We start from the raw sequence: 25,632 nt of genomic DNA, 5'->3' as shown, positions 1-25,632 counted from the left end.
CGGGGCCTAACCTGGAAGTGGTCAGATTTAACCCGGAAGTGGGTCAGGTGGTCTTCAAATGGGTTGGGCTTTAATCGGCATGCTATTTTAAGCATGCAATTGATATGAGTTGATCAGAAATTGTTATATTTATTGCTGATTAGAAAACTATTTACATGACAGCATCGAGCTTCAGATCAATGGTGTTGTCATGGTAACAAACAAACTATACCAGAACGTTTTGCAACAATGAATACAACACATGCGGTAGCAATTATGAAGTAAAATGTAAGAACAAGAGTTTTCATACTCGTATAACTTCTTTTTTTAACTTTTAATTTTTTTATGATCGTGTGATTTTTTTTGTTTTTGGTTCTTTTTTATTTTTTTTATTTCCACACCGGTATGTTGTGTGGGTGTGTGTGTGTGTGGTGTGTGTGTGAGTAAGAGAGAGACGCAGAGAGAGAGAGAGAAATAGAGAGAGGGGGCGGGGGGCAGCTGACAAGAAAAAAAAAAAATCTCCGATGGCAGAAACACAACTGGAGTTGCATTTAAACCGAGCAGCACGTCTGAAACCCACGTTCACCAGAAACCTACTGGTTACTATGTAAGGACTACAAACCGAAGTTAAAAACAAACCTGAAGCTGAAGAAACCCTAAACGTTAACGGAACAGATCCGCAGACCCGATTGACTGAGGGAGCGGGAGAGCAAGAGAGCAAGAGAGAGAGAGAGAGAGAGAGAGTGAGAGAGAGAGAGGCAGAGAGAGCGCATTTCTCCATGTTCTGTGTGTGTGTGATTGATCCGAGCGGGTTTGTAGCCGGGGGGGGCGGGGGGGGGCGCTGTGACTATTACAGAACGCTGCACGGCCAGTTGAGGAGTTTTATTCAATCCGAGCACGGATATTGACTCATATTACTCGTATAATACTTGTACTCGGCAAAAGTGCTTTATCCGTACCGGATACTCGTTTCAGCCGGATACTCGGATCACCCCTAACTATGACCTTTTAAGATATACTAAACTGTGACATTTTATCACTTTTTTTTACGTACTATATTATGCCTTTTTCATGATTCTCTTTGACGTACTATATTATGACTTTTTATGGTTATTTTCAAAAAATTACGCTTTGACTTTTTTTTCCACCATGACGTTTTTATGAATTTCTTTCAACATACTATATTGTGACTTTTTTTCAACATATAATACTTTGCCTTTTTATAACTTTTTTTCAACATACTATACTATAACTTTTTTATCACTTTTTTCAACATACTATACTATAACTTTTTTATCACTTTTTTCAACATGCTATACTATAACTTTTTCATCACTTTTTTGACATACTATACTAGACTTTTTAATAATTCTTTTTTTTTATAATGCTATACTTGGATAATCTTTCATCACATTTTCTGACGTACTATACTATGACTTTTTAACTATTATTTTCTACATAATACGCTTTGACGTTTTTTTCAACATACTACAGTATGACTTATATTTAATACTATTCCATCACTTTTTATCACTTTGTTTGACATACTATACTAAGACTTTTTTATTACTTTCTTGACATGCTATACTATAAATTTTTCTGACATACTATACTATCACTTTCTTTTGACATGCTGTACTAAGACTTTTTTATCACTTTTTTCAACATGTTATGCTATGATTTTTTTAGCACTTTCGCGACATACATACTATGACTTTTTATAAATTTTTTTGACATACTATACTGTGACTTTTTTATCACTTTTTTTTGACATACCACACCATGACTTCTTATCTTTTTTTCGACATACTACTGTATACTATAACCTTTTTTTTAATCACTTTTCGACATATTAACTTTTTTTAATTACTTTTTTTGACATACTACACAACAACTTTTGTCAACATACTACACTATGACTTTTCATCAATTTTTTGACATGCTATACAATATTTTTCTTTATCCCCTTTTCAACATACTATACTATTACTTTGTTTAAGACTTTTTTGAGATACTATTCTATGACCTTTTCATGATTCTTTTCGACGTACTATAATACGACTTTTTTTTACTTTGTAGGTACACAATACTATGATGTTTTTTTTTACTTTTTGACATAGAATATTGTAACTTTTTTCAACATACTATACTATGACTTTTTTCTCACTTTTTTGACATGTTATACTATGACTTTCTTTATCACTTTTTTGACATACTAACTTTACTATGACTTTTTTCGACATACTATACTATCACTTTTTAATGATTCTTTTCCAAATACTACACTATGACTTTTTTACTTTTCTTCGACATACTATTGGCCTACTAGGACATTTTATCTCTTTTTTTGACATACTGTACTAGGACTTTTTCTATACTTTTTCTAAACTATACTACGACATTTTTTACTACGCTTTTTTTACGACGTACTGTACTGTGACTTTCTTCTACATATTATACTAAGAATTTTTTTTATCACTTTTTTTGACATACTATAATATGACTTTTCATGGTTTTTTTTACATACTATACGACTTTTTTAAAAAACTTTTTTGACATACTATACTATCACTTTTTAATGATTCTTTTCCACATACCACATTTTGAACTTTTTCAACATATTACACTATGACTTTTTTGACTTTTCAACATATTATTATTATATGACTTTTTTACGACGACTATTTGTGACATTTTTCTAGATACTATACTATCAATTTTTTATCACTTTTTTCGACATACTATACTATGACTTTTTTTTTTTACTTTTTTGACATACTAACTATGACTTTTTTTTTACTTTTTTGACATACTATACTATGACTTTTTTTACTTTTGTGACATACTATACTATGACTTTGATATAATAAACTATGACTTTTTTATCACTTTTTTTGACATACTATACTATGACTTTTTTTTTTTGACATACTATACTATGACTTTTTTTACTTTTTTGACATACTATACTATGTCTTTGATATAATAAACTATCACTTTTTTATCACTTTTTTTGACATACTATACTATGACTTGTCATGATTCTTTTCGACATACTATACTATGACTTTTATCCCTTTTTTTTTAGATACTATCCTATCACTTCTTAATGATTCTTTTCCACATACTACACTATGACATTTTTTTAACTTTTCTTCAACATATATAGGCCTACTATGACTTTTTCATCATTCTTTTTGACAAACTATACTACAACATTTTGACTTTTTCAGACATACTGTACTATTCTGACTTTTTTATCACTTTTTTAGACATCCTACACTATGACTTTTTTAATAAATCTTTTTCACATACTATGCTTTGAAGTTTTTACGACATACTATCCTATAACTTTTTTGACATACTATACCATGATTCTTTTCAACATACTACACCATGACTTTTTTGACATATACAAATTTTTATGACTTCTTTCGACATACTATAGGCCTACTATGCCTACTACTATTTTTTTTTGTCACTTTTTTCGTTATACTGTACTATAACTTTTTTTTTAAACTTTTTTTAAACATTTTATACTATGACTTTGTTTTACGACATACTATACTATGATTTTTATGACTTTTTTTATCATACTATACTGCAATAGTTTTTTTAAATTTTTTCCACATACTGATTTTTTTTGATATACTAAACTATGACTTTTTTATCACTTTTTTTGACATACTATATTCACTGACTTTTTTACTTTTTTCGACATGCTATACTATTACTTTTTAATGATTGTTTTCCACATACTACACTTTGACCTTTTTCAACATACTACACTGACCAACATTTTTCATGATTCTTTTTGACATACTACATTTTGACTTTTTTCAACATACTATACGACTTTGTTAGGCTTTTATTTCAAAGTACTATTCTGACTTTTTCAACGTACAATACCTTTTCTTTTTATGCCTTTTTTCAACATACTATACTGTGACTTTTTTAAATAATTTTTTTCAACATACTATACCATGCCTTTTTTATCACTTTTTTTGACACACTCTTTTTATTACTTTGGTTTTACAATACTTTGATTTTTTTAACACTTTGTTTACCATGACTTTTTCATGATTCTTTTTGACATACTACACTGACTTTTTTCGATAAACTAAACAAGGACTTTATTTTTTTATCACTCATTTAACATACCATAATATTACTTTTCTTTGAAAAAAAAAATTACAATATTCCACTTTTCTTTAATACGTTATTGGTATCATTCAACATTTCAATGAAATTCGTAATTCACACTTTTCCAACTGTTCTCACTACTTCACCTTCTTACGCAATTATGCCAGCAATCCAGTTTAGTTTTAGTCATTTAGCTTTTCAGCATTCACATGTATGACCACGTATTCATAGTTGGATTCATTTTGTGTGCTTTCTCTCAGTTCCAGAGGGTGGTTCATCTGATGTCTCAGAAGGCATGGCGGATTGCAGACTTGTTCAGCGCTGTGGTCCAGTTCTGTAAACTACATGAGAAAGAGAAAGAAGACCGGTCTCTGTCCAGCCTGTTTGATTGGCTGTTGGAGACTCTGTAGGTCTCTGTAGCTTCCTCATACTGCAAACAAAGACAATTGTTCGCTCACACTTCTAAAATATTCCAACTTTTTTGGCCGACCAAGTGTCTCCTACTGTAAGCTGACAACACAATGCGATCAGCATACTATAGAAATTCATACACCTCAATCTGTCCATGAAAGTTATGAATGGACCAGTCTCCCTTTAATAAAAGCATACTATTGTTTTCACATTCACCTCCCTAGTGAGACACACACACACACATAGCAAAATGTAGGTATACGGGTTGGACATTCTAGCCTTTACAAGATTATTGTAGATTACTGTATATATATATACAGTATAGATATATATATATATATATGTGTATATATATATATATACATACAGTATAGTTTATATATATATATTGATTTACTTATTCCAAATGAACACACATGTACCAATAGAAGATAGGAAAATCCGGTTAAATTCTCCCCACAACTTAATGTGCTCAAACCTTTTGTTTCAAAATTATTTTTTAAAAGAAGCTGTTGAAACATAAGCCCAAAAAAAACTCTTTCACTTTCTTCAGCTTCGCCAGTTAATAGTGCACATTTGCTCAAAGTAACAAAATGTCCATATCTTTGTTGTGTTCATCGGCCAACATACCACCTCTGTTGTGACCTTGAAATTCAGTTGTACTGTATGTTATCATGTTTATGTTACATGAGAACTGATTATTTTGGATAGATGATTTGTATATACTGTAGATTTGGAACTGCTGCACCTTGGAGTAGTGAACTGCTCTCTTTAGCTTTTACTATGTCAGGAAAACAGAGTATGGTTTGTAATGTTATGTGAATTTGATCCGTTTATTTCTCTACTTATTGGTACTCTAGTGTTACATCAGTATTGCGAAAGAAAAGCACACAATTCCGCTGTAAAGTCTGTCACAGTAGAACTGAATGTATTTATCTTTTGACATCAATAAATGTGATGTGAAATACAATAAGTCTTGATCATTTGTAACATTCTGCAGAAAGGGAACTGAACACTGTTTAGTAGCACATTTATCCACATCAGTATTACATCGTATTGCCAAAAGCGTGTCCCAGATGTAAGACTGTAAACCAACAGCCATATGATGTTGAAGCTACTGAATAAACATGTGCTGTGTTTTAAGAAAATAATGCTTACTGAAATGTACAAGGTAGTGGGAACAAAAATATCAGAAGATTACCTTTGTTAGCTGATAACTGGCTGAAGATGGAACAGCAATGCTCATGTATGAATATGATTAAACAAAACCAAATGTGTGATGTTTAAAGCTCAGGTCGATGAGTCTAGGTCACACTTGCTAAAAATGTATACACAGCTTAATTGAATATCAGGTATATTTACAAAGCATGTACACATTGTATATTAAAAACATGCTTCAAAGAACTAGGCTGTCCAATTCCACATGGCTGGTTTGTTAAATTGCAACACAAACGGAAATGTAAAAACAAGTTGTGCTGAGTTACGTGCCGTATGTTGCTTGTTAATAACTGAGCTTTACAGGGCCTGGTAGGTGTATTTTTGAACTTTGAACCAAGCTAGCTGCTTCCACTCTTTATGCTAAGCTAAGCTAATCGCCTCATGTCTTTGTCCAAGCAAATGTCCCAAAATGTCAAACCCTACCATTAACATAGTTACTTGATGACATTTTATGAGCAAATTCACCACACTGTTAACTCCACAGTTACGTCAGGCTATGTCTACTGGTCATGCACAGTACAAAGTTAGTACAGTCAAGGAATAAGTGAAGCTTTAAACAAATTAAAGAACAGGAGGAACATCAGAGAGAAAAATTATGTAATGAAGCGGCGATGTTTTGCAATGCCACTTTAACCTTATACAGATGCGGTAAACCAGACATTTACCTCAATATGACTACAGATTTTTCAGTTGGTATTGTACAATTAGAAAGATATACAGTGACATACATGGTAAACTGATTGTTGTGTCCATGCCTTTCTGAGCCTTGTAAGGGTCAAGGGAAGGGTCAGTACCAGATCCGGCATGTGTTATCCTTGCTGCCTGCAGGAGAACACAAACAAGAACAGGTGGCTGCACAGAAGGACACAGCTGCATGTTTTTCAAATCTATAATGTAAAATTAAGCATTTGTGAAGCCGGCTGGCAAGAAGCAGTTTAATCGTGACTCAAGGCTACATTGTAAAAGTGCATAGTTGTCAGATGTATGTGTGGCTGCCAGATGTGGTGTGTGTAAGTTAGTGTATACCTGTAATTATAGTGTCACCCTCATAGTTGAAGACGCATGAGAAGATCTCGTCGCTGTGTCCCTCCAGGACTTGCAGGCAGACTCCAGACTGAACATCCCAAAGACGAGCTGTCTTGTCTAAGCTGGCAGTCAGGACCCTGCTGCCCTGTGGGCTGAAACAGATCTACCAAGATTGGCAGGAGAGTTGGTCTTATTCAGAGGTGTAGGTGTGTGCTATATGAGCGATAGAGTGAGCGAGAGAGAGTACCTAATAAGAGATTACGCCAGAAGTTGTTGAAACGACAAAGAGGGAGAGGAAAATTACTGAGTTTAGTACTTTTTACCACATCAGCAACATTATTCTACAGAGGTCACTCAACTTTAAATACTCAAGGATTATGATCATACTTAATCATGGCTGAATCGGATTGTGTTAGAGTTTTAGTTTATTGTTTCCTCAATGTTTTCCTATCTCCATGGTGAGGTAAAAAAAAGATGATTAAATAAAGCTGGCTCTAGATGGGCATTTAAGTAAAGTATGCTTTTATTATAACTGTAAACTGAGCGCCAAGGAGTTACCCTAGGCAGGAAATGGAAAGTGACTTGAACAGGAGCTGACAAAGATAGAAGACCGGAGGAAGAAGGAGAAAGTGGAAGCTATGACAGGAACAGAAATGTTAAGAAAATGGACAGAGAAAAGAGAAAAAAACATTAGCAAAAAAAAGAAAATGACAGGATAGAGGTATAAATAAACATGACTAAAGCTACAGTTTGTCCTATTTCCATATTACACACTAATTCTCACCTCATTTCCTTCACACTTTTGTGGTTCACACTGCAAACGTCACAAAATGATGTACCCTCAGTTATGTAATCATTATGTATAGTTGTCAGCATACATGATTTTGAGGCTATGTATTTTGAGTTACTGTTCTTAAGTACAACTATGGGTAATCAAGGAGTCATTATCCTTTTCAAAAGAACTATTGATTCCCCGTTAGCTTCAATACTAGGTTAGAGACAATTGAGTCACATCTCCAAATTAAGACTTACATCCTATTATAATGGACTCATTGGCAATTTTAGGCCCAAAACTAACTTTCTACCAGCCCCTAATTAAGTGCTGCTTACTCAGCCATCTTGTTCCATCCCCTGGGACAAATTGTTTTTCGACATGAGATGCTACAGTAAATACATTGAAATCTATATAAAAACGTGCATTTAGACTTTAGAATCAGTAATTTAACAGTTCATCGTTTATATTTTCCAGATTTAAATAGGAAAACGCAGCAAAATAGGAAAAGGCAGCAAAGGGAATTACCTAGAGGGACTGAGACATAGTGAAAATAAAAGTAAACATTCAGAGCGAGACACTGAAATAGAGGGATAGACCAAAGAAAAAAATGGTCATGGTTAAGAAGGCATGGAGGGAGGTGTCCTTTTAGACAGAGATTAGTGTCCTAAGCCTTTGGAATGATCCTCCATCCAGCCTACTTATTAGCGACTGCCTGATGTTTCCGTAAACAGAGGTGACTTCTAAGCCCCTCATACACAGAAAACTCTGAGCCAGAACCTGCAGGACACACATACAGCGCATGGCACCTAATGTCAGAGTATGTGTTTGTTGGACTCAGCTAATGCCAGACAATGTTATACCAGGGTAAAAGATGTGTGATTACATGTGATGGCATGGGTGCAACGTTTGGTGCTGAGTTTAGAGGCTATTAACATAAAGTCAGACCATGCTAACTTGTGGTCAGAGATGGCATTTCTCATGGACACCTACCTTCAAAACATCTTGTTTGGAAGCTAGATATTCAATTAGCCAGATCAAAAGAAGCATCACTACAGTCCTCGGTCCTACCTGCAGAGTTTCACCACGTGACACAGTAAGCACAAAACAGCCTAAAGCCTAAACTTCTGTCCCTCTACCTCAGCATCACGCTTTATCCCATGTTAACAAGGCAAATGCTGTTTTTACCACACTGGCCAGAAGAACTGTAGGTAGATAGTGAGAGTTAATGTTACAATGTGATGTAACAATCACAAGCTCATTTGCGCCTGTTAGTTGTAGTTGTATAATAATACTTACTTCCAAACAGGTCAGTGAGATAATGTTTTGATAATGGGTAATTTATAGAGAGCCTAGGTCCTGGCTTACTTCTGTGCTACTCTGTTTCACTATGAAAAGCTAAAACATGAGCAAATATTTACTATTTATTACTTTATAGCTCTTGATTGCCTTACAAAGACACACTTGTACTAACCTTATGGGATAAATTCATAGATGCAGAATAGAGTGATTGTTACATCTTTGTTAAAATGAGAAATTAAAACAATAGTAAATACCTATTTAGCTTACTGAGAACAACATACCCAGGTTTTAGCTTTTCTCAATGGTGACACAGAATAAATGTTTACAGACAATGGCAAAGAAGCCATAATGGGTCCAGTCACTTACCTTAGAGATCTCTCCATTATGGCCCTCCAGGGTCACGAGACACTGATGTGTGATTGCACTGAACACTCTCGCTGTACCTGACAGAGACGGGGACAAGCAGGGTTGTACATGCATTTTTGTCATTTTACACATTTACACTTACACATCAAGTCAAGTATTGAGGATGCATCGCATTAGAATTCTTTTTTTAATTACATAAAGTAAACCAAAGGCATGTGTTCTAAACATCACAAAATTGCTGAAGTGAGGAAAAAAATAGAAATGTTTATATATTTATGTATATAATGTGTAATCTATATTGTACACACATATGTACAGTATGTGTGTATAATATATATCCTACTTTACTAGTATAACTTTGCTAGTAATGTAAACCTTTAGTAAATTAATTGTTAGTCTTACCATCAGCAGAGGCAGTAGCAATGAGCTGACCTCTTAAGTCAAAGCACACATCTAGCACCTCTTCTTTGTGTCCAACTAGGGTGGCCACACACTTCCCACTGACTGCCTCCCACAACTGCAAACACATGCATATGTCACGAGGGTTTCGGTCATACAAACCCTCAGTGACATAATTATAAATAAACAGGCAGGAAATACATGTTACATAAAAATAAAAATAATTTATATTATTATTTTCATATTCATATAAAACCTTTAAAAAAGAGTTTACAAAATGCTTACAATTTACAAATAAAAAACTAGATCGAAAAGCAATAAAAAGATTAAAAGAATTACACAATATCACATAAAAGCCGTCTCTAAGACATAAGCACAAACCAGGACACACATACTGTACATGTGAACAGTCTCATTAAATATGCTTGAATGCAGCTGGTAGTTTTACTTTAACCATCTCCCCTTGAGGAAATGCAGTGAGGTGGATAATTTGTCGGAGCATGACTCATCTTGGCATAGTTAAGATATTTCAATTCAATTTTTCTCTTTTAAATGATGTAGCCCTTAGAGACAGGTGGTGGGGAGAGACGGAGAGTGGAAAATGGAGAAGGCTGAATATGGATGACAAGAACCATCCATCTCACATATCTTGTTGATAATAGCATAAAATAGTAAATCAATAACAAACTAATGCTAAATATAATGCCAGTCTGTGAAGAGACTTTTTGGCAAAATAATTAAATTCTGAAGAGTTAAATGAAACACGTTTTTAAGTCTTTGGGCTGATGATAGTTCACCTTGCAGGTTTTGTCCATGGAGCCTGTTACTATGAGGGAGCAATCCCAGTTAAACTGAACATTGCTGATTTCCCCCATGTGACCAATCAGAGTGTGGACACGTCTGAAAATAACACATAAGCAGTAATGATTCAGTTGTGCACTTATGTATGCAGAATATATAGGAGTTGTATATGGACTGTACAGTATATATGACACACATGCAGAAATCGTTGCATACATTGCATTAACAATGCTAATGTCTGACCTTCCTGAAGCAACATCCCATATAACAACAGTGTGGTCAAAGGAGCCAGTGACAAGTTGATTTCCCACTGTGTTAAAGCATAGAGAGAGAACCTCTGCAGTGTGGCCCTGGATGAAATCAAAAAGAGAGCATTATCCTTCACCGTCTCTTCTAAACTCACTCTCTTTCTCCACCTTTATGGATGAAAAGGCCCAACAAACACACAATATTATTTATTCAAATAAACACTTAAAGGGAGGTTCTTAAATTCTTGAAATGAATAAATAAATAATAAAGAGCATGTACGCTCAATTGACTGCTGTCAGCATGATTGATTCTTTGTGGTGTGAAGAATTACAGAACAGAGAGAGAGAGTTGCTTTTCCATGAAACAGAGCCAGCCAACCAACCAGTCACACCATGGACCCATGTGCAGTCTGCACATCAAAGAGAGCTTACTCCTACCCTCAGAATGTGGCCTTTAAAGAGTTGCTGTTACATTTGCTACCAGATCATAGGTGGATATTTGGGGGTTAGAAAAGATGCTGACCCTCAGCAGGGGTAGTAACAACACTCAATTTAGGAATAATTACCCTTAGAAGTGACTGAAAAGTTAGCCAATGCAGTCTGGATAGCAGAAAAAAAAAGAGCAAGAGTGGTATTGGGATATACTGTAGTACCGGTAAGTAAAAAAAAAAAAAAAAAGATTACTCACAGTCAGAGTGGCCACCTCCTCCCCAGTCTCCACATCCCACAGCTTGGCAGTGGCATCCATGCTGCCTGTGGCCACCAGTGTACTCTGGGGGTCGAATGCCAGGCATACCTACACAATATGGAACTCTCTTTTAAAGTTACTAGTAATGGATTCTAGTAAAAAGCCAAAAAGGATTTGGCAGGTCTTGGGCACTAATAAAGGCACTTGGTCCTGCGGTGTAAAACTGTGCATAGATACTGACTATGTACAGTAGACTGTCGTATATGAAGCAACAATTGACTAAAAACAAACAGTAATTGAATAATTTTCACTTAAAACAGATTGTCATACATACTATTTCTGCCATGTGTCCCCGAAAGGTATGAAAACATTTGGCCGTCTCAGCACACCACAATTTGCATGTCTTATCAAAAGAGCCTGTGGCAATCTTGTCTCTAAAATATAAAAATAAAACAAAGAAAGGAAGAAACTCAGAGTAAAAAAAAGCAGTGTTATCAGATGCTCTGAATGTATGTTTTTCTGAGACGGCTCCTTACCCATAGGGGTTGTTGAATGCAATTGCATACACCACGTTTCTGTGACCCTCTAATGTGTGCAGCTCTGTGCCTGTGGCTGTGTCCCAAACTCTACATGTCCTGTCATAGCTCCCAGTTATAAACCTGCAGAGTATCAGAGAGAAGAGTAAAGATAAATTCAACGAGCAAGAACACATAGCTTTCTGAACTCCAGAGTGTCAGACTTTTGTGTGGTGCAGATAACCCTACCTTGACCCTGATTTGTCAAAGGCAACGTTTGTCAGTGGCAGTATGTGTGCCTTTAGCTCCTACAAAAAAGACCAGAGAAAGATTAGACCTGACCTCCGGCCATGTAACCAACCCTAACCTCTTACTAATTATGTCTTTTGTATTCCTTAACACACTAAGACGCTTATGAAGCACCTGTTGTTATCATGTTATTAGAATACTCAAACTTTTAACTTTCCACAAATGTAAATAACATTTGCAAAGAGTCAAAATCAGAGAACTAATATACTGCTGTAATTAGCAGAGGCCCGTTTCAGAAAGCAGGTTTAGTTTCAGAAAGGGAGGTTAATCAAACCTGAAAGAGGGGTAACTCCATCCTGTTTCAGAAAAAGAGGTAACTTAACCTCAGAGTCAGTTACTATGGTAACTGAGCCTGTGAACTAACGGTCAGGAGCAGGTTTTCTTCTCTCAGTGTCCTCCCTCTGACACAGCCTCTTTCCTTTCCTCATTCATTCATTCTGTCTGAATCAGGCACATTTTAGCGCATTTTGTTATCTGCATGAATAAAAACAGCGTTGGTTTATTTACTATACATTTATTAACAGACTAAAAAAACTTTTTTTTTCTCAAAACATGCATTTCCTTCTGTCGACAATCCCGTTGATGAAGAAGCTGTATTACTTTGCAGGGAGTTAAACATATGTTGGGAGACGATATCGAGGCCCGAGTATAGATGCATTTTTAATTCCAGATACTAGCCTATCTATTTGAGAGGTATCGTTTTTCTCCACAGTCAATGAGATATGTAGATACCTTATCCGTCCTCATGTCACTAATGATGGACATTCTCTTACATCCAAGCAGATTTGTGTCGCATTATGTTTTTTGCAAACGGCAGTATTCTTTTACATTGGTGATGCGGCGCATATAAAGCCACAGTATGCAGAGCAGTCAGAAAAGTGTGCCTTGCTCTGAGACGTTTTTAAACATTTTTGTAGTGTTCCCTGGACACAAACCAGTATAGGTGTAAGGCCATTCCAGTTGTCACCAATAATATTATAGGTTACCTGTGATTAAATATTAAATTAATACACTGTATTAGAGCTTACGTATTAACTCGAGCAGCAGTTTTCTCCCACACCAATTCTCGTTATTTTTTAGCAGCAACTGTGTTGCTTTTTTTTTTAACAAAATATATGTTCAAACTCGCTGTATGTGCGTATTTCCAGTTCCAGAGAGGTAAAGTATGCCAACAGATTTGTTTGTGGTTGTTGCCATGGTGAATCGTAGTATCATAGCTCCATTTATGGTGCCTTTTGATTAAACCAACTTAAAATCAGCTGTTCTGGAACCAAAAACTCAAAGTTTCCCAACTCAGAGCTCAGGGTTAGACTCAGAGTTTCTTAAACCTCCTTCCTGAAACGGGACTCTGATGTTGACAAAATGTTTCTATCCAAAATATTTTCAATTGCCTTTTTATAATAGAGTAAAATGGCTTTACAGAAGGCAAACTCCATTAGCGTTAGTTTTAGCACCTACTGATAATTAATTTCTAGTGTGAGTCCAGTGTCTGACCTTGAAGAAACAGAACCTGTGGTGGTCCTGCTGGCCCTGTTTCTGCTGAAGTCGAAGGATCAGTTGTTTGACTTGATCAGCCCGGGACTCTGTGATCAAAGGCTCTGACTGCCTAATTACTGCCAACAACTCATCTGGGTTTGTTCTGCATGGTGGGAAATTTTGACATATGTTTAATTTAAGATCATCTGATACCAACAGTGGACATGCAGGTTAAGTAGGGTTGCTAGGTGAAGGGTGAACCCCATCACTGGCCAAAGTCACAGACAGGGCTATTTGGAGATATGTCTGATTTATAAAATTACAATGTTTGTGAAAGTGAAAAGCAACAACACTCCTACAGGTTATTATGACGTTAGCTAACGTTAGTTAACTTTATGAATGTTATCGCAAAGGTTCAGGATACAACTCACTCACTCTGAAGTTAAATCCAAAAGGTCGATTGATTTGGTCCTCAAATATCCTCCTTTTTCATATTCCAGGATTATACCTGAGAAAACACAAAGCCACTCATGACGACTGCATTGCGGTAACCTACGCTAGCGTTAATGCTAGCTACTCAAGCTAACCAAAATTACGGTTTTGGAGCAAGCTAGCGAGTGCTAACTTTACTGTAACTTGAAAACATTCTTCTACAGCAGTAAAATATTCCCTGACATTGCAGTTAGGATAAATTAAATTTTCCGTATTAACTTACCTGGTGGATAATACCTGAGAAAGAACCGTTTGAGTTTCATTCTCCTGTGTATTCAGGCAACTCCACATTGCCTGTCAACAAATCGTTGCTATGGCGACAGACTTGCAGTACAATGCCCGCGTGCACTCATGACGCGTGCGTAGTACGAACATAAAAAAACATCTCCAGAACTTGAATGACGTAACCTTCCCAGTTCTCAGTTTTTCGCTAGAAGTGAGTGACGTATTTATGTCTAGGTAAATAAGGAATATGGGATAAACAACTAAATTATTAATAAAATAAATTAATATAAAAAAAAGGAATAAACAACATTGTTATGACTGTCTCATGCAAAGGACTCAATACTTTAGCAGAGTAATATAATCCAAACTCCCCATCTTGGGCTTGGAATTTATATGGTGAATAATTGTTATATTTTTGCTCTTAAATAGTTTAATTCATACAGCTGTTGAATACTATTAATACATAGTTTTGCCTTTATGCTGCAGAAAGAGTGTCATCTTTTTTTCAGGCTCAGTTTGACTACATTAACAATAAGAAGTTTAATTTCTCTCAGTCTCTTGTTTCATATAAGACATTACAGACTTCAGGCTTGTACTGATAGCTAAACCTGAAGAAAGCCTAATTGCATCACCTCTCCGCTATACTTGTGTTCGCTAACAGGTTGAAGTCTATAGCTCATAAACTAAGGCATGTGCAGATCATAAAGATTACTTTTGTATATTCGTCTAGTATTCTATGAATACTGAGCTTTAACAACAGTCAATAAACTGAGGGATAGTCCAGGTAGTTAGGCTTCAGATATAGAACAAGGTGCTCAGGCAGCACTCCAGGCAATACAAAACTAAAGACAATCTCTCGGAAATTCTGCTGAGGTAAAAGCATGGGCAGTTGGGCCAAGCTGAAGTCCTCCAGCTGGGGTTATCCTACTGCAGTCCTGTCACTCTACGGGTTTTTTGCTTACTGCAGAGTAGCAGAGCCCTTCCTCACACCATACCTAATTGGACCACACAAGAACATCTCTGGAGAAGTGGTAAGCATGGCTGACACATCCTGTTATGTACAGACACGTACACAGAGTTGCTCTTTAGCATGCATGCATCAAGTACTGTAGCTTTCATTAGGAGCTCTTATCAGAGACCAACCACCGAGACAATGAAACATGCCATAGACAGAGTGTGCCTGGATCAGAATTGTTGATTCCTACAGGTGACCAACTATCTGTTCCCGATCTGGACGTATTCCTACCTTGCCTTCCTTTTCCCCGTCTTCCTCCTGACTGACTTCCTGAAGCACAAGCCCCTCATTGTGGTACAGGGGCTCTTCCTGGTCACCAACTATGTCCTGCTCTGTTTTGCCCCGGGGCTGACTGCAATGATCTTCCTCCAGGTCCACCGAAAAATTGATAAATATGATTGAAAAGAGTTGAATGGTCATTATGTTCTTTATAATACTTAAGATTTAATCAGAAAAATCAAAACTGAGGTACTCAGAAATGCACTTGGTGTTGTGTGCCCTGCTATTAGAAAGATAGGCCAAGTAAAAATCAAAAAGATGTTATTTAGATAAATATTTTAATGATGTTAATGGACATAATACAGTATTGCTGCACTATTGCATATTACTCAAGAACAACTTCCAAAAGTAGATTGCATTATGTTATTCATTCCTGGTACAAGGTTCTACATTACAGGGTGCAATCTTTTTAACAACTGTTCCATCTCACCCATAGGTCAACTATGCTGTAGTGACTTCCACAGAGGTGGCCTATTTTTCCTACATTTACAGTGTGATTCCAGTTGAGAATTACCAAAAAGCCACTGGTTATCTGCGCAGTGCAATGCTAACTGGGTACACATTTGGTGCCAGCCTGGGCCAAGTGCTGGTCTCCTTGGCAGGTAGGGCTTCTTAGCCTATAATAAACACAGAACAATTAAAATAAATATTAGATAAGTATTGTATCTCTGTATTTTCTCCACATTAAAATGAAGAATACAGTACTCTTCAAAACAGATAATTAATACCTGCTATTACAAAAAGTCTTGTTTAATATGAGAAAGCCCTGATGAAGTATGAACTCTAATCAATAGGAGTGGACTACTTCTACATAAATGCTATCACTCTGGGGATCGTAAGCATGGCTTTTCTCGTCTCCTTCTGGTTGCCCATGCCCCAGAAGAGCCTGTTTTTCAAAGGGATAAAGGCAGCAGCAGTGGGCTCGCAGTCCCAACAGGAGGGACCTCTGGGAGTGGATGTGCACGAGGAACCAGTGGTGGCTAAAGATGAAGCTGGCTCAGGGAGAGAGAAGATGGAGCGTAATGGCAGAGCTGGCTGGTGCAGCTGGGAAAATGTGGCCTCCGCGGGCCATCTACTTTGGCAAAGCTTCAGGGAGTCATATTCTTCCAGGCATTTATACAATTTTGTTTATCAATGCACACCACACTTTACAGCTCTGCCGAGCAGACACTTAGTGGGATACCCCTCTACAGTAATTATAATCATGGTTATAATCTGTTTTAATAATGACCACCATGCAGGGATTTAATCTACTGGTCTGTGTGGTGGGCTCTGGCCACAGCTGGCTATGTGCAGGTGTTCAACTACATCCAGCTAATGTGGGACCATATAGAACCTTCTGCAACATCATCCATCTATAATGGAGGTGTAGAGGCTGTGTGCTCCCTCGTAGGTAAGACTGGTTGTAGGTGTGTGTGCGTAAGAGAGAAAAACATACAGAAAGAAACACAACACATTTGTGTTTCCCATTTCTAGTAAGATCATACTTGAGCTACTTTAATTTGCTTCAGTATCATTATGTGCAGATCCTAAAGCATGATATTCTAAATTTTTGTTAATATTAGATCCCATGAAAAGACCAACATAAACAATGAATTTACCTTACTAATTAACCTTACTAAGTATTGTCTGTCTGTCTGTCTGTCTGTCTGTTTGTCTGTCTGTCTGTGGTAAGAAATTAATAGCCCCTAATACTTTGAGTAATATTTGTTAAAAAGTACACAGTCCAGCTGTACAATTATGTTAATTAACAAAAACTAAAGAATATATTCGTTAGCCTTTTTAATAGAAATGTAATACAAAAGAATGGGCTGAGGGCCACAGGATCGGGAAGTCAGAAAGTATTAACAGGCTTATTTTGTTGACAATAACAAAACTATAGCTTGTCACTGCCTTTAAATAAATATTACATTCCAAAAATTGTGGAAACTGATTTGAGTTTTCTCAGAATAATGTGCACAAAAACACATTTTAATGAAAGAGTCAAAGTTGCTTTTGCACTCTGTCTCTGATAGAAGCAGGAGGTGACTGATTGAACCAGCAGTTAAATTAAGGGGAGGGCAGAAGACTGCTGCACAACCACATTATATAGAACAAAATAAAATGTAACAGTGTTATTAAAAGCTGCCGTGTTTGATGGCACACAGACCTGTAAAAACTTGCAACTAAAAGAACACAACCATGCCATTCTAGGCTACACAGGATGGCTAATTATATGGGAAATGTGTGTTGATTTTAAAAGAGAATAGCAGCATCATGGTCCTGTTGGCTTACGCTCAACCTGGCTCAGCGTGAGAAAAAGAAGAGTAATTGCTTCAATTAAGGAGATAAAGTTAGAAGTAATGGATTCTTTGATTATTGCTGATAGTTGATTCCAAGAACTGGGTGAAAGTGGTTCATCATAAAAGGCAGATGCTGCTGAGGCCAGCAAAGGCATGTGTATGCATTAGTTTTTCTTTTTAAAAAGCCACACTGAGGTTTGTATTATCGTGAAAGAAATGTTGTTGTTGTTGGGGTTAATACATGACTAAAACAAGGATGCATAGGCACAGTGGAGGTGCTGTCCACTGGAGTGACTAATGCCTTCATCCTTGTCTTCCGTGGACCAGGTGCTGCAGCAGCCTTCTCCGTGGGCCACATCAAGTTGACCTGGGCCGTGTGGGGAGAGCTGGCATTAGGGTTGTTCTCAGCTGTAGCGACAGGTGCTGTGTTTCTGATGGCGCTCACCAGCAGTATCTGGGCATGCTATGCTGCTTATGTCATATTTAAGTCCTGCTACATGCTTCTCATCACAATCACAACGTAAGTTAAGCATAGAATTTCCACAACTCCAATTTTATTTCTTATGTTTTTCAAAAACAGCTCCTCTCTGTAGATGGACGAACAGCAGAGTTTGAAGCCTAAAATTACATAGCCTACTCTACTCAATTTTATTTTATTCAAACAATCACCGAAAAAAGTTGATTTCTTTTCACAGCTCTATTATGCATTGCTTATACAAATCTATGACAGTGTAAGGAGCTAAAATAGTTCTCTCAGAAATTATAACCACTTTGTCGTTCTAGATTTCAAATTGCATCCAACCTCTCCATGCAGTGCTACGCCTTGACTTTCGGGATCAACACTTTTGTAGCCCTTTCCCTGCAGACCATTATAACAGTCATAGTTGTTGATGAAGCTGCACTGGGACTGGACATTGTGACACAGGTATGTGCACACAGTATTTATTTATTACTTTTTAAACTAAATGGCAATACTGGAAATGTAACACTACCATTCTGTGAGCTCACTCTGTATCAAGAATGAAAGCAGCAGAAGTTGCAACAGCAATCTGTTGGAAAAAAATGCGATGGGAGGGCGACAGCGACACCTGGTGTTTATCATTCACTGTTGCATGCAGACAGGTTTGATGATCCATATCATGACTCTAATAACAATGTTGAGAATGACTGAGGGCTTTCTCTGCAGTTCATCATCTACGGCAGCTACTATGCTGTCATCTCGATGCTCTTTCTGATTCGAGGGACCTACACTGCCTGTAAAAATCAACGCAATCCTGAGCACACTGAAACCAAGGAACTAGAGTCTAGTGTTGTAATCTCTGCTGAACGTTTCTGACCAAGGTCAATCTTGATATTACTAAACATCAGGTGAATGTTCCAATTGTTTATGGGAAATAAAATAACCCTACATCAACAGTATTACTGTACTTCTATGGTGCCCCTAGATAGCAATGGTCTGACTAATTATTTCTACATATATCTACAGAGCATAATAAAGCTGCAATTATCACTGGTTATTCAAGTGTAATAAAGATAAATTCCTGCCCTAGATTGCATCAGCTATGTATAAGTTGAACCGTAGATTAATTTAAACGCAAGTTCTAAGTTAGGTTGGAGTGTATGTGTCACGTACATTTTAAGGGGTTGCGCCAGCTGAAATAGTTCTAATCTTGATATTTATGTTGATTTTGAATACTCACGCTTTTGTTTACCACGAGCGTGGAGGACTTCTGACCTGCTGGCCGCAGACTTGGTGACAACTACAACTTAAAGAAATAATATGTAATATTTCTTCATTAAAATGTCTAAAAGCAACTATACCAATGTTATATATTTTTTTAATTGCGTACTTACATCATCCCAAATGTTACCAAAAATGTTCAAACCCTGAGAAATCAGTAAAATTAATCTATGACATGGAGCCTGATGTTTTGGTTTCAAGTCAATGGCGTGCAGCCTTTGACCCCTCTAGTTACTCTAACTTCTGTCAAAACACAGATGACACAATGTTTGGGAGTAACTGTAAATCATTTCAAAGAATTATACTCAGTAACAGCAATACAACATTCTTTCTGCCACACAGCATCACATGGCAAAAGCAACAAAAGGAAGACAGGGAAAGAGGATGGTTAATACAAAGTTCAAAGGAAAGCAAGAAAAATGAGGTGTGCAGGAAGGAACAGGAAAGGAAAAAAAAGACAATAATATCAAGGCTTAGTTGGACACACTAGACTACACTATTCCAAATACGTAAGCATAATACAATAATGTGATTACTGTGGGCATAGATGAATATAGAGCATATTGTTCTATATTGTTTGAAATATGAGGACTAGAAGCAATGTGATTCAAAACATCACAAAGTAAAGTAAAAGTGCAGTATAGTCTAATAGATTTTCTACAATAGGATACAGTTATTTATTTTAAGTGTTTCATATTGGATAATGGATTTATAAGATTCTGATCTACACTTCATACCAGTTGGTGGCGGTAATGCACCAAATCGTTGTTTGCCAACCGTAAAAAAACGGAAGAAGAAGAAGACGCACGTGGATTCGCGTTGCTAAATCAAAACAAAATTCAACGGTAATTTTGCCGCAAGACGTAAACGTTGTAATGTTGGCTCCGTAATAATCTAATGATAATAAACACTACATCAAGAATGGCCACGGTAAAGTGAAAACGTCAGTTTTTGCGACAATATTACGGGTAGTGTGGACTTTACGGCAGTGTAACTTTACGTCTCCGTGGTGCAACCGCTGTAACCAAACAGCGACACAACTTTATAAACTTCTGTCAACGTTTCATTAGTGTGGACTTTGGAGCCCAATTTAAGAGAGAACTTACACACTGGTGGTGCAAAGGGCTGCTGAAATGTGTCTGATTGCCAATTTGATGTGTGACACGTTTATCTCGGCTTGAGCTGCACCGGCATGGTAGCGATGCTCTTTAACCGGTTTGTTGTTTGACAAAGTAATCTCAACCCTTACGCAACCTTAGTGGTTCCTAGAACTAGGCAAGACGGATGTAATAGCATGCAGAGGAACACAAAAACCTGAGCTAGGGAGGAGAACGGCAGAAGATGGTGGCCGTGAGGAGGTAGACACACGGCAGAGCATGAAGGCGGTAAGGAGGTGGAGGGCAGACTGGAGGTATCCCACTACTCTGCTCTGCATTTACGGATTCTTCAGCACTGTCAAACCCCTGGAGCCTTTCCTCATCCCGTACTTGACAGGACCGGAGAAGAATCTGACAACTGAACAGGTACAAACGCAAAGACAATGACTCAATAACTTAAGCAAATCATAAATCCGGAAAATATTGTAAGTCTAAAGAGCGATCATGGCTTAGTATGTAGCCTGCACTGTTTTGTCGCTTTGACATCAAAACCTAAAATGCCTAATGTAACATTTTTGTAATTGCATAAATTACATTTACATGTTACTACAAAATAACCAAGCTGATGAATCATAGTAAATAGTTCGATACAATATTACGTGAATGATAAAAATCCAATCATGATTATAAAACCTTTGATTTATTGCTATGAGCAGGGGCGTAGGACTGAGAGAAGGGGGCCCGAGTATAGAGAGCCTTCTATGTGAGGAGGGACCACAAAGATACTAGAATAAATTGTCATGGATGAGGGGGGAAGAGACCATAAAGAATACCTTTAGTATAGGGTCCAGAAACGTGTGCTGTCCCCTTGGCTACGAGGTAATATATCCTATCTTACATCCAATAGCTCTTTAACACTTACTTTTTTTTTTTCTCCATTGGTGCTTTGTCCTCAGGTAAACAATCAAATTTTCCCAGTGTGGACGTACTCTTACCTGTCTGTGCTGGTTCCAGTGTTCCTGCTGACTGACTGGCTGCGTTACAAGCCTGTGGTGGTGTTCCAGTCTGTCACGCTCTTTATTACCACAGCAATGCTACTCTGGCTGAAAAGTGTACCTGCCATGCAGGCCATGCAGTTCTTCTACGGGGTGGTGACAGCCAGTGAGGTGGCCTACTTCTCCTACATCTACAGGTCATGTACCTTAGTTCAAAGGGCAGAGCAAGGCATCAACACTTGCTCTGGGGAAGTTGAATTTTGCATTGTTAGGACAGACGTTATGACATTTTGAACATGTTGCTTATTACAGTGTGGTGGATCAGACGAGGTACCGGAAGGCCACCTCTTACTGCCGCAGCGTCCAGCTCCTGGGCTACACAGTGGGCTCTGTGCTGGGCCAGCTGCTCATCAGCTTCAGCCTCATGTCCTACAACAACATCCTGGTGCTTACTCTAGTTCTCACCGCCATCGCTCTCCTCGTGTCCTGCCTCCTGCCAATGCCACGGCAGAGTATGTTCTTTCATCGCAGACCTACTGGTCAGAAAATAAGGACAGAGGGAGCAAAGAGGCATGACAATGGGACTTGGGATGCAACAGAACACACAAGCATAGCAAAGGAATCCCTGAAAGAAATGAGAGATGAGAAGGCGGAGGAAGCAGAAACAGAGGATAAAGCAGGAATGGGACTGGACGAAAAAGGGTCCAAGACTGAGGAGTCAGTTGGTTCAGAGAGCTGCAGCCAAGTCCTCATCCTGCTGTGGAGGGACTTCCTCCAGTGCTACTCTTCCAGACAGTTGCTCTACTGGTCAGTGTGGTGGGCAATGGCCACCTGTGGCTATAACCAGACTGTCAACTATGTGCAGGTCAGTTGTGAAGTTAACATGAACAAAAAAATGACAATTAAAAAATATCACACATGCTTTTTCCATATTTATCTGGTTATCACCACTAGTACTTCCAGATCAGCTAACTGATCATTGTAATGTACCCTGCAGGTGCTGTGGGAGCATGTGCAGCCTTCTCAGAACTTAAGCATCTACAATGGAGGTGTGGAGGCAGTATCCAACCTGTTGAGTAAGCAACATCATATAAAAAGGTTTCCAATGCAGAATAAAGACTAGAAAAGGAACAAAAAAATACTAATGCTTCAATTATATTCAATAACAAAAGGTGAATTACATGACAGCTTGTGTGATAGATATCGGATCCATTTTCTCAGTGCTCATTAAATTATTGTCCCTACTACAATACTCCTAAATCAATGTCTTGCAGGTGCAGCAACAGCTTACGGTATAGGCTTTACTGAGGTGAGATGGGAACAATGGGGAGAGCTGGCCCTTGGTGGTTTCTCTGGACTCGGGGCCGCAGCACTTTTTCTCATGACCTTCGTCTGCAACATCTGGGTCTGCTACGCTGGTTATGTTGTTTTCAAGTGCCTGTACATGCTGCTGATAACAATAGCCATGTAAGAATGTTATATTATAAAATGGGTTGTTTTACCATGATTCAGACTAATTTTATTACAGGCAGGACAGGAAAAAGTGCATTTAAATAAATAAGACTTCTCTTAGGTACCAGATTGCAGCTGACCTGTCAATGGAAAGATATGCACTGGTCTTTGGAGCAAACAACTTTGGAGCATTGACTTTACAGACAATCATCACTTCTGTTGTGGTGGACAGTAGAGGACTGGGCCTGGGCATCATTCCTCAGGTGAGCAGTCTGATCCGAAAATGTCAGTCAGGCCTTCAGTAGATATACCACAAGTGTTTGTATGTCCACTTATCACTGTTCAATGCTTCTTTTGCAGTTCACCATATATGCCAGCTACTTCTCATTGATCGCTGTCGTTTTTTCACTTCGGGGACTGTTTATCATTTGGAGAGCGCAGAGAAACAAGAAAGAGTCCATCACTTCAGTCAAAAATGAATCCCCAGAGTTGGACGAACACAGATTCTGAATTTAAGGAATTTGATACTACCACCTTGTGCTTTTGGTCTCCATTCTGGCCAAGTGACAACATGCTGATTTTAAAGCTTCAAATTACTGACTGCAACACCATGAATATAAATCCTATATATATAAAAAAAAATAAAGAATACATTAATATAAATGAATTGTTTGGTCATTTCTTACTTAAAATTCATTTTAATATATACTGTATATATTTACACATTAACTTAAGATTCTCCAATAGCAAATGTATGAGGTTTTCAGCTCAACAGCCATTCCTGTTACCCACTCATGGACTGACTTCAGTCAGCAGGACGGGATGGCAGAGAAACGAGTCACCTGGCCATCCCTGATGCAGCAGTCACTCCTCTGTCTCTTGCCAACAGAATAGGTATAGTTTTCTTTAGTGAGAACAGTTAACCTAAAAAGGATCCTGCTCAAATAAACAGTTTGGTTCTTTACAAATACAGTAAGTGGCAGTACCCATAACTTTTCCAAGCAACAGTTCTGTCTTAATCTTGCTTAGATACAAATACTGATATGCACAAAGCACTAATTTCCTAAAAGAAAATTATATACAGAATTGCAGCATAATGAATGGGATATACAATAACTTAGTTTACAGCCAGTTTGATTACACATTGTGGTGCAGTAGAGGCCAGGCCAGTTCACAGGTTAAATAGAGATGAGGGGATCAACCTCTCCCTCTGCACACACCATCACTTTGTTTTGTGTCAGCATGACTGTCTGTCACATTGTTCCATTGTGACAAACTGCATTACAAAATACAAATCCTTACAAACAGTGTGTTTAAAGCTACTTGTAAAACTAAACAGTGCAAGCATGGAAGTTGTTGACCCTGTAGTGGAGCTGATTGGACGGATCGCTATAAGAAGGGATTTGTTGAAGAGCCCCCTGCTGGATATTGTGAAGATGGACCTGCACCCTGGAAGGAAAAAAGGGATACACAGACACACAATCAGAAAAACTACTTACTACTCATCATTGATAAATCCACTATCCATTAAGATCAAATATGTCCAGCTTTAATCCAATTACTACTCATTCAACAGAACTAAGAAGAAGGAATAAGGAAACTATCAACAATAGTCTTGGCTCATGTGAAAAAGCCCTTTAAATTTTTATGTATAAAACTAATTTATTCTACAACAAAAACAATATTACTAACCAGGAAAGGGTTGCTAGGGACCATAGGTCCAGCTATTGCCTGCCCGAAAGGAGTCGCAACAGGCTTGGCCTGGCCATAGACCGGAAATCCTCCACCTGAAAGACATGTTTGTCATTTAGAGGAGGACTCTTTACCCATGTTCAATTGAGCTAACCTTATTGAATAGCAAAATGACATTAAGCGATTAAAGTGCACTAACGTGACTAATGTGTCAGATGCACATGCAAGCTTAAATTTCAGCATAATTATTAATGCGGATATGTCTACACATACAGATGATCTACACACAGATACACACCGTTGGGTTGCTGCGGATATACAGGAGGCTGAGGGAAGGGAGCCTGGCTAGGAAATGGTTGCTGGAAGGTTCCACTAAAGCTGGTGGGGAGGTTGAAGGCGGCGGCATTCCCAAATCCAGCCGGCATACTCATGGAACCTGTGCCAAACGATGCTGCAACACAACAGGACAGCCACCGGTAAATTAGCTTCTACAAGACATAGAAAGGCATAAGACAAAATAACATGCCTAAAAAATAGTTTGCACCTATTGCTTCATTTTATTTTAAAGATTATGACAAGATTTTACAGGACACACTTGCTTATAAAATGTGACGTCACATCATATTAGTATAATATATATATATGATATACAGTATGTTATAAACAATTATGTGGAAGTAAACTTAAATGAGTGAGAATGAGAAACTAG

General features: G+C 37.7%; 5 protein-coding genes and 1 long non-coding RNA gene across 22 annotated transcripts in view; 4 read left to right on the top strand and 2 right to left on the bottom strand.

Moving 5' to 3' along the window:
• sphkap (SPHK1 interactor, AKAP domain containing) overlaps positions 1-5,498 on the top strand; it is a 120,756-nt gene extending 115,258 nt beyond the window's left edge. For all 4 annotated transcript variants that reach the window (XM_032511255.1, XM_032511257.1, XM_032511248.1 and 1 more), the window contains one exon: positions 4,383-5,498. In XM_032511255.1, coding sequence (XP_032367146.1) covers positions 4,383-4,532 — 150 coding nt within the window. In that variant the 3' untranslated portion in view covers positions 4,533-5,498. The remainder of the gene's footprint in view (positions 1-4,382) is intronic.
• Positions 4,175-14,486, bottom strand: daw1 (dynein assembly factor with WDR repeat domains 1). 3 transcript variants are annotated; one of them, XR_004331236.1, is made up of 14 exons: positions 14,369-14,486; positions 14,089-14,161; positions 13,672-13,816; positions 12,118-12,176; positions 11,890-12,012; positions 11,688-11,787; positions 11,354-11,461; positions 10,661-10,767; positions 10,414-10,516; positions 9,620-9,734; positions 9,218-9,294; positions 6,778-6,940; positions 6,480-6,573; positions 4,175-4,463 (listed from the first exon to the last, which is right to left on the bottom strand). XR_004331236.1 is itself a non-coding variant. In XM_032511389.1 (13 exons), exons 1-13 carry the CDS (start codon positions 14,406-14,408, stop codon positions 6,539-6,541), a joined length of 1,248 nt encoding a protein of 415 aa, XP_032367280.1. In that variant the 5' UTR covers positions 14,409-14,486; the 3' UTR covers positions 5,438-6,538. The 3 variants fall into 3 exon arrangements, 2 of the variants coding, with proteins under 2 accessions (XP_032367280.1, XP_032367289.1); XM_032511389.1 differs by lacking the exon at positions 4,175-4,463 and having other exon boundaries at positions 5,438-6,573; XM_032511398.1 differs by lacking the exons at positions 4,175-4,463; positions 6,480-6,573; positions 6,778-6,940 and adding an exon at positions 8,054-8,620.
• Positions 14,487-15,059: 573 nt separating this feature from the next.
• slc19a3b (solute carrier family 19 member 3b) lies at positions 15,060-19,405 on the top strand. The gene is made up of 8 exons (XM_032511376.1): positions 15,060-15,401; positions 15,578-15,757; positions 16,101-16,266; positions 16,459-16,774; positions 16,906-17,057; positions 18,274-18,466; positions 18,730-18,871; positions 19,133-19,405. The coding sequence occupies exons 1-8, from the start codon at positions 15,252-15,254 to the stop codon at positions 19,280-19,282; spliced, it is 1,449 nt and encodes a 482-aa protein (XP_032367267.1). The 5' UTR covers positions 15,060-15,251; the 3' UTR covers positions 19,283-19,405.
• A 313-nt stretch (positions 19,406-19,718) lies between these two features.
• The window catches only part of LOC116686404 (uncharacterized), a 27,237-nt gene continuing 21,323 nt past the window's right edge, over positions 19,719-25,632 (top strand). Inside the window, exon 1 of the long non-coding RNA XR_004331245.1 lies at positions 19,719-19,728. This is a non-coding gene — a long non-coding RNA (uncharacterized LOC116686404). The remainder of the gene's footprint in view (positions 19,729-25,632) is intronic.
• slc19a3a (solute carrier family 19 member 3a) lies at positions 20,492-23,865 on the top strand. Of its 2 annotated transcripts, XM_032511363.1 has the most exons (8): positions 20,492-21,034; positions 21,070-21,210; positions 21,741-21,976; positions 22,092-22,644; positions 22,777-22,855; positions 23,054-23,246; positions 23,353-23,494; positions 23,592-23,865. In XM_032511363.1, exons 1-8 carry the CDS (start codon positions 21,029-21,031, stop codon positions 23,739-23,741), a joined length of 1,500 nt encoding a protein of 499 aa, XP_032367254.1. In that variant the 5' UTR covers positions 20,492-21,028; the 3' UTR covers positions 23,742-23,865. The 2 variants fall into 2 exon arrangements, with proteins under 2 accessions (XP_032367254.1, XP_032367247.1); XM_032511356.1 differs by having other exon boundaries at positions 20,493-21,210.
• Positions 23,910-25,632, bottom strand: part of agfg1a (ArfGAP with FG repeats 1a) — a 22,249-nt gene continuing 20,526 nt past the window's right edge. For 10 of the 11 annotated variants that reach the window (XM_032511275.1, XM_032511303.1, XM_032511286.1 and 7 more), the window contains 3 exons: positions 25,222-25,374; positions 24,924-25,018; positions 23,910-24,680 (listed from right to left, as the gene is read on the bottom strand). In XM_032511275.1, the coding sequence (XP_032367166.1) occupies positions 24,621-24,680; positions 24,924-25,018; positions 25,222-25,374 (308 nt within the window). In that variant the 3' untranslated portion in view covers positions 23,910-24,620. Of the gene's footprint in view, positions 24,681-24,923; positions 25,019-25,221; positions 25,379-25,632 lie in introns of all 11 variants that reach the window. The other variant, XM_032511281.1, reaches the window with a different exon arrangement.

The sequence above is a fragment of the Etheostoma spectabile genome, chromosome 3, assembly GCF_008692095.1.
Source record: "Etheostoma spectabile isolate EspeVRDwgs_2016 chromosome 3, UIUC_Espe_1.0, whole genome shotgun sequence".
Lineage (NCBI taxonomy): Eukaryota > Metazoa > Chordata > Actinopteri > Perciformes > Percidae > Etheostoma > Etheostoma spectabile.
Note: the sequence above shows the minus strand (reverse complement) of the source record. Positions and strands in the feature narration are given on the sequence as shown.

Excerpts from the sequence above, each read along its gene's own strand:
- daw1 (XM_032511389.1), bottom strand. The coding sequence starts at position 14,408 with ATGAAACTCAAACGGTTCTTTCTCAGGTATTATCCACCAG. Across the intron at positions 14,162-14,368 it reads TCTCAGGTATTATCCACCAG|GTATAATCCTGGAATATGAA; the intron begins GTAAGTTAATAC and ends GTGTTTTCTCAG. Across the intron at positions 9,735-10,413 it reads CCATGGACAAAACCTGCAAG|TTGTGGGAGGCAGTCAGTGG; the intron begins GTGAACTATCAT and ends ATGTGTTTGCAG.
- slc19a3b (XM_032511376.1), top strand. The coding sequence starts at position 15,252 with ATGGGCAGTTGGGCCAAGCTGAAGTCCTCCAGCTGGGGTTATCCTACT. Across the intron at positions 15,758-16,100 it reads CTGCAATGATCTTCCTCCAG|GTCAACTATGCTGTAGTGAC; the intron begins GTCCACCGAAAA and ends TCTCACCCATAG. Across the intron at positions 18,872-19,132 it reads GACTGGACATTGTGACACAG|TTCATCATCTACGGCAGCTA; the intron begins GTATGTGCACAC and ends CTTTCTCTGCAG.
- slc19a3a (XM_032511363.1), top strand. Across the intron at positions 21,977-22,091 it reads TACTTCTCCTACATCTACAG|TGTGGTGGATCAGACGAGGT; the intron begins GTCATGTACCTT and ends TGCTTATTACAG. Across the intron at positions 23,495-23,591 it reads GCCTGGGCATCATTCCTCAG|TTCACCATATATGCCAGCTA; the intron begins GTGAGCAGTCTG and ends CTTCTTTTGCAG.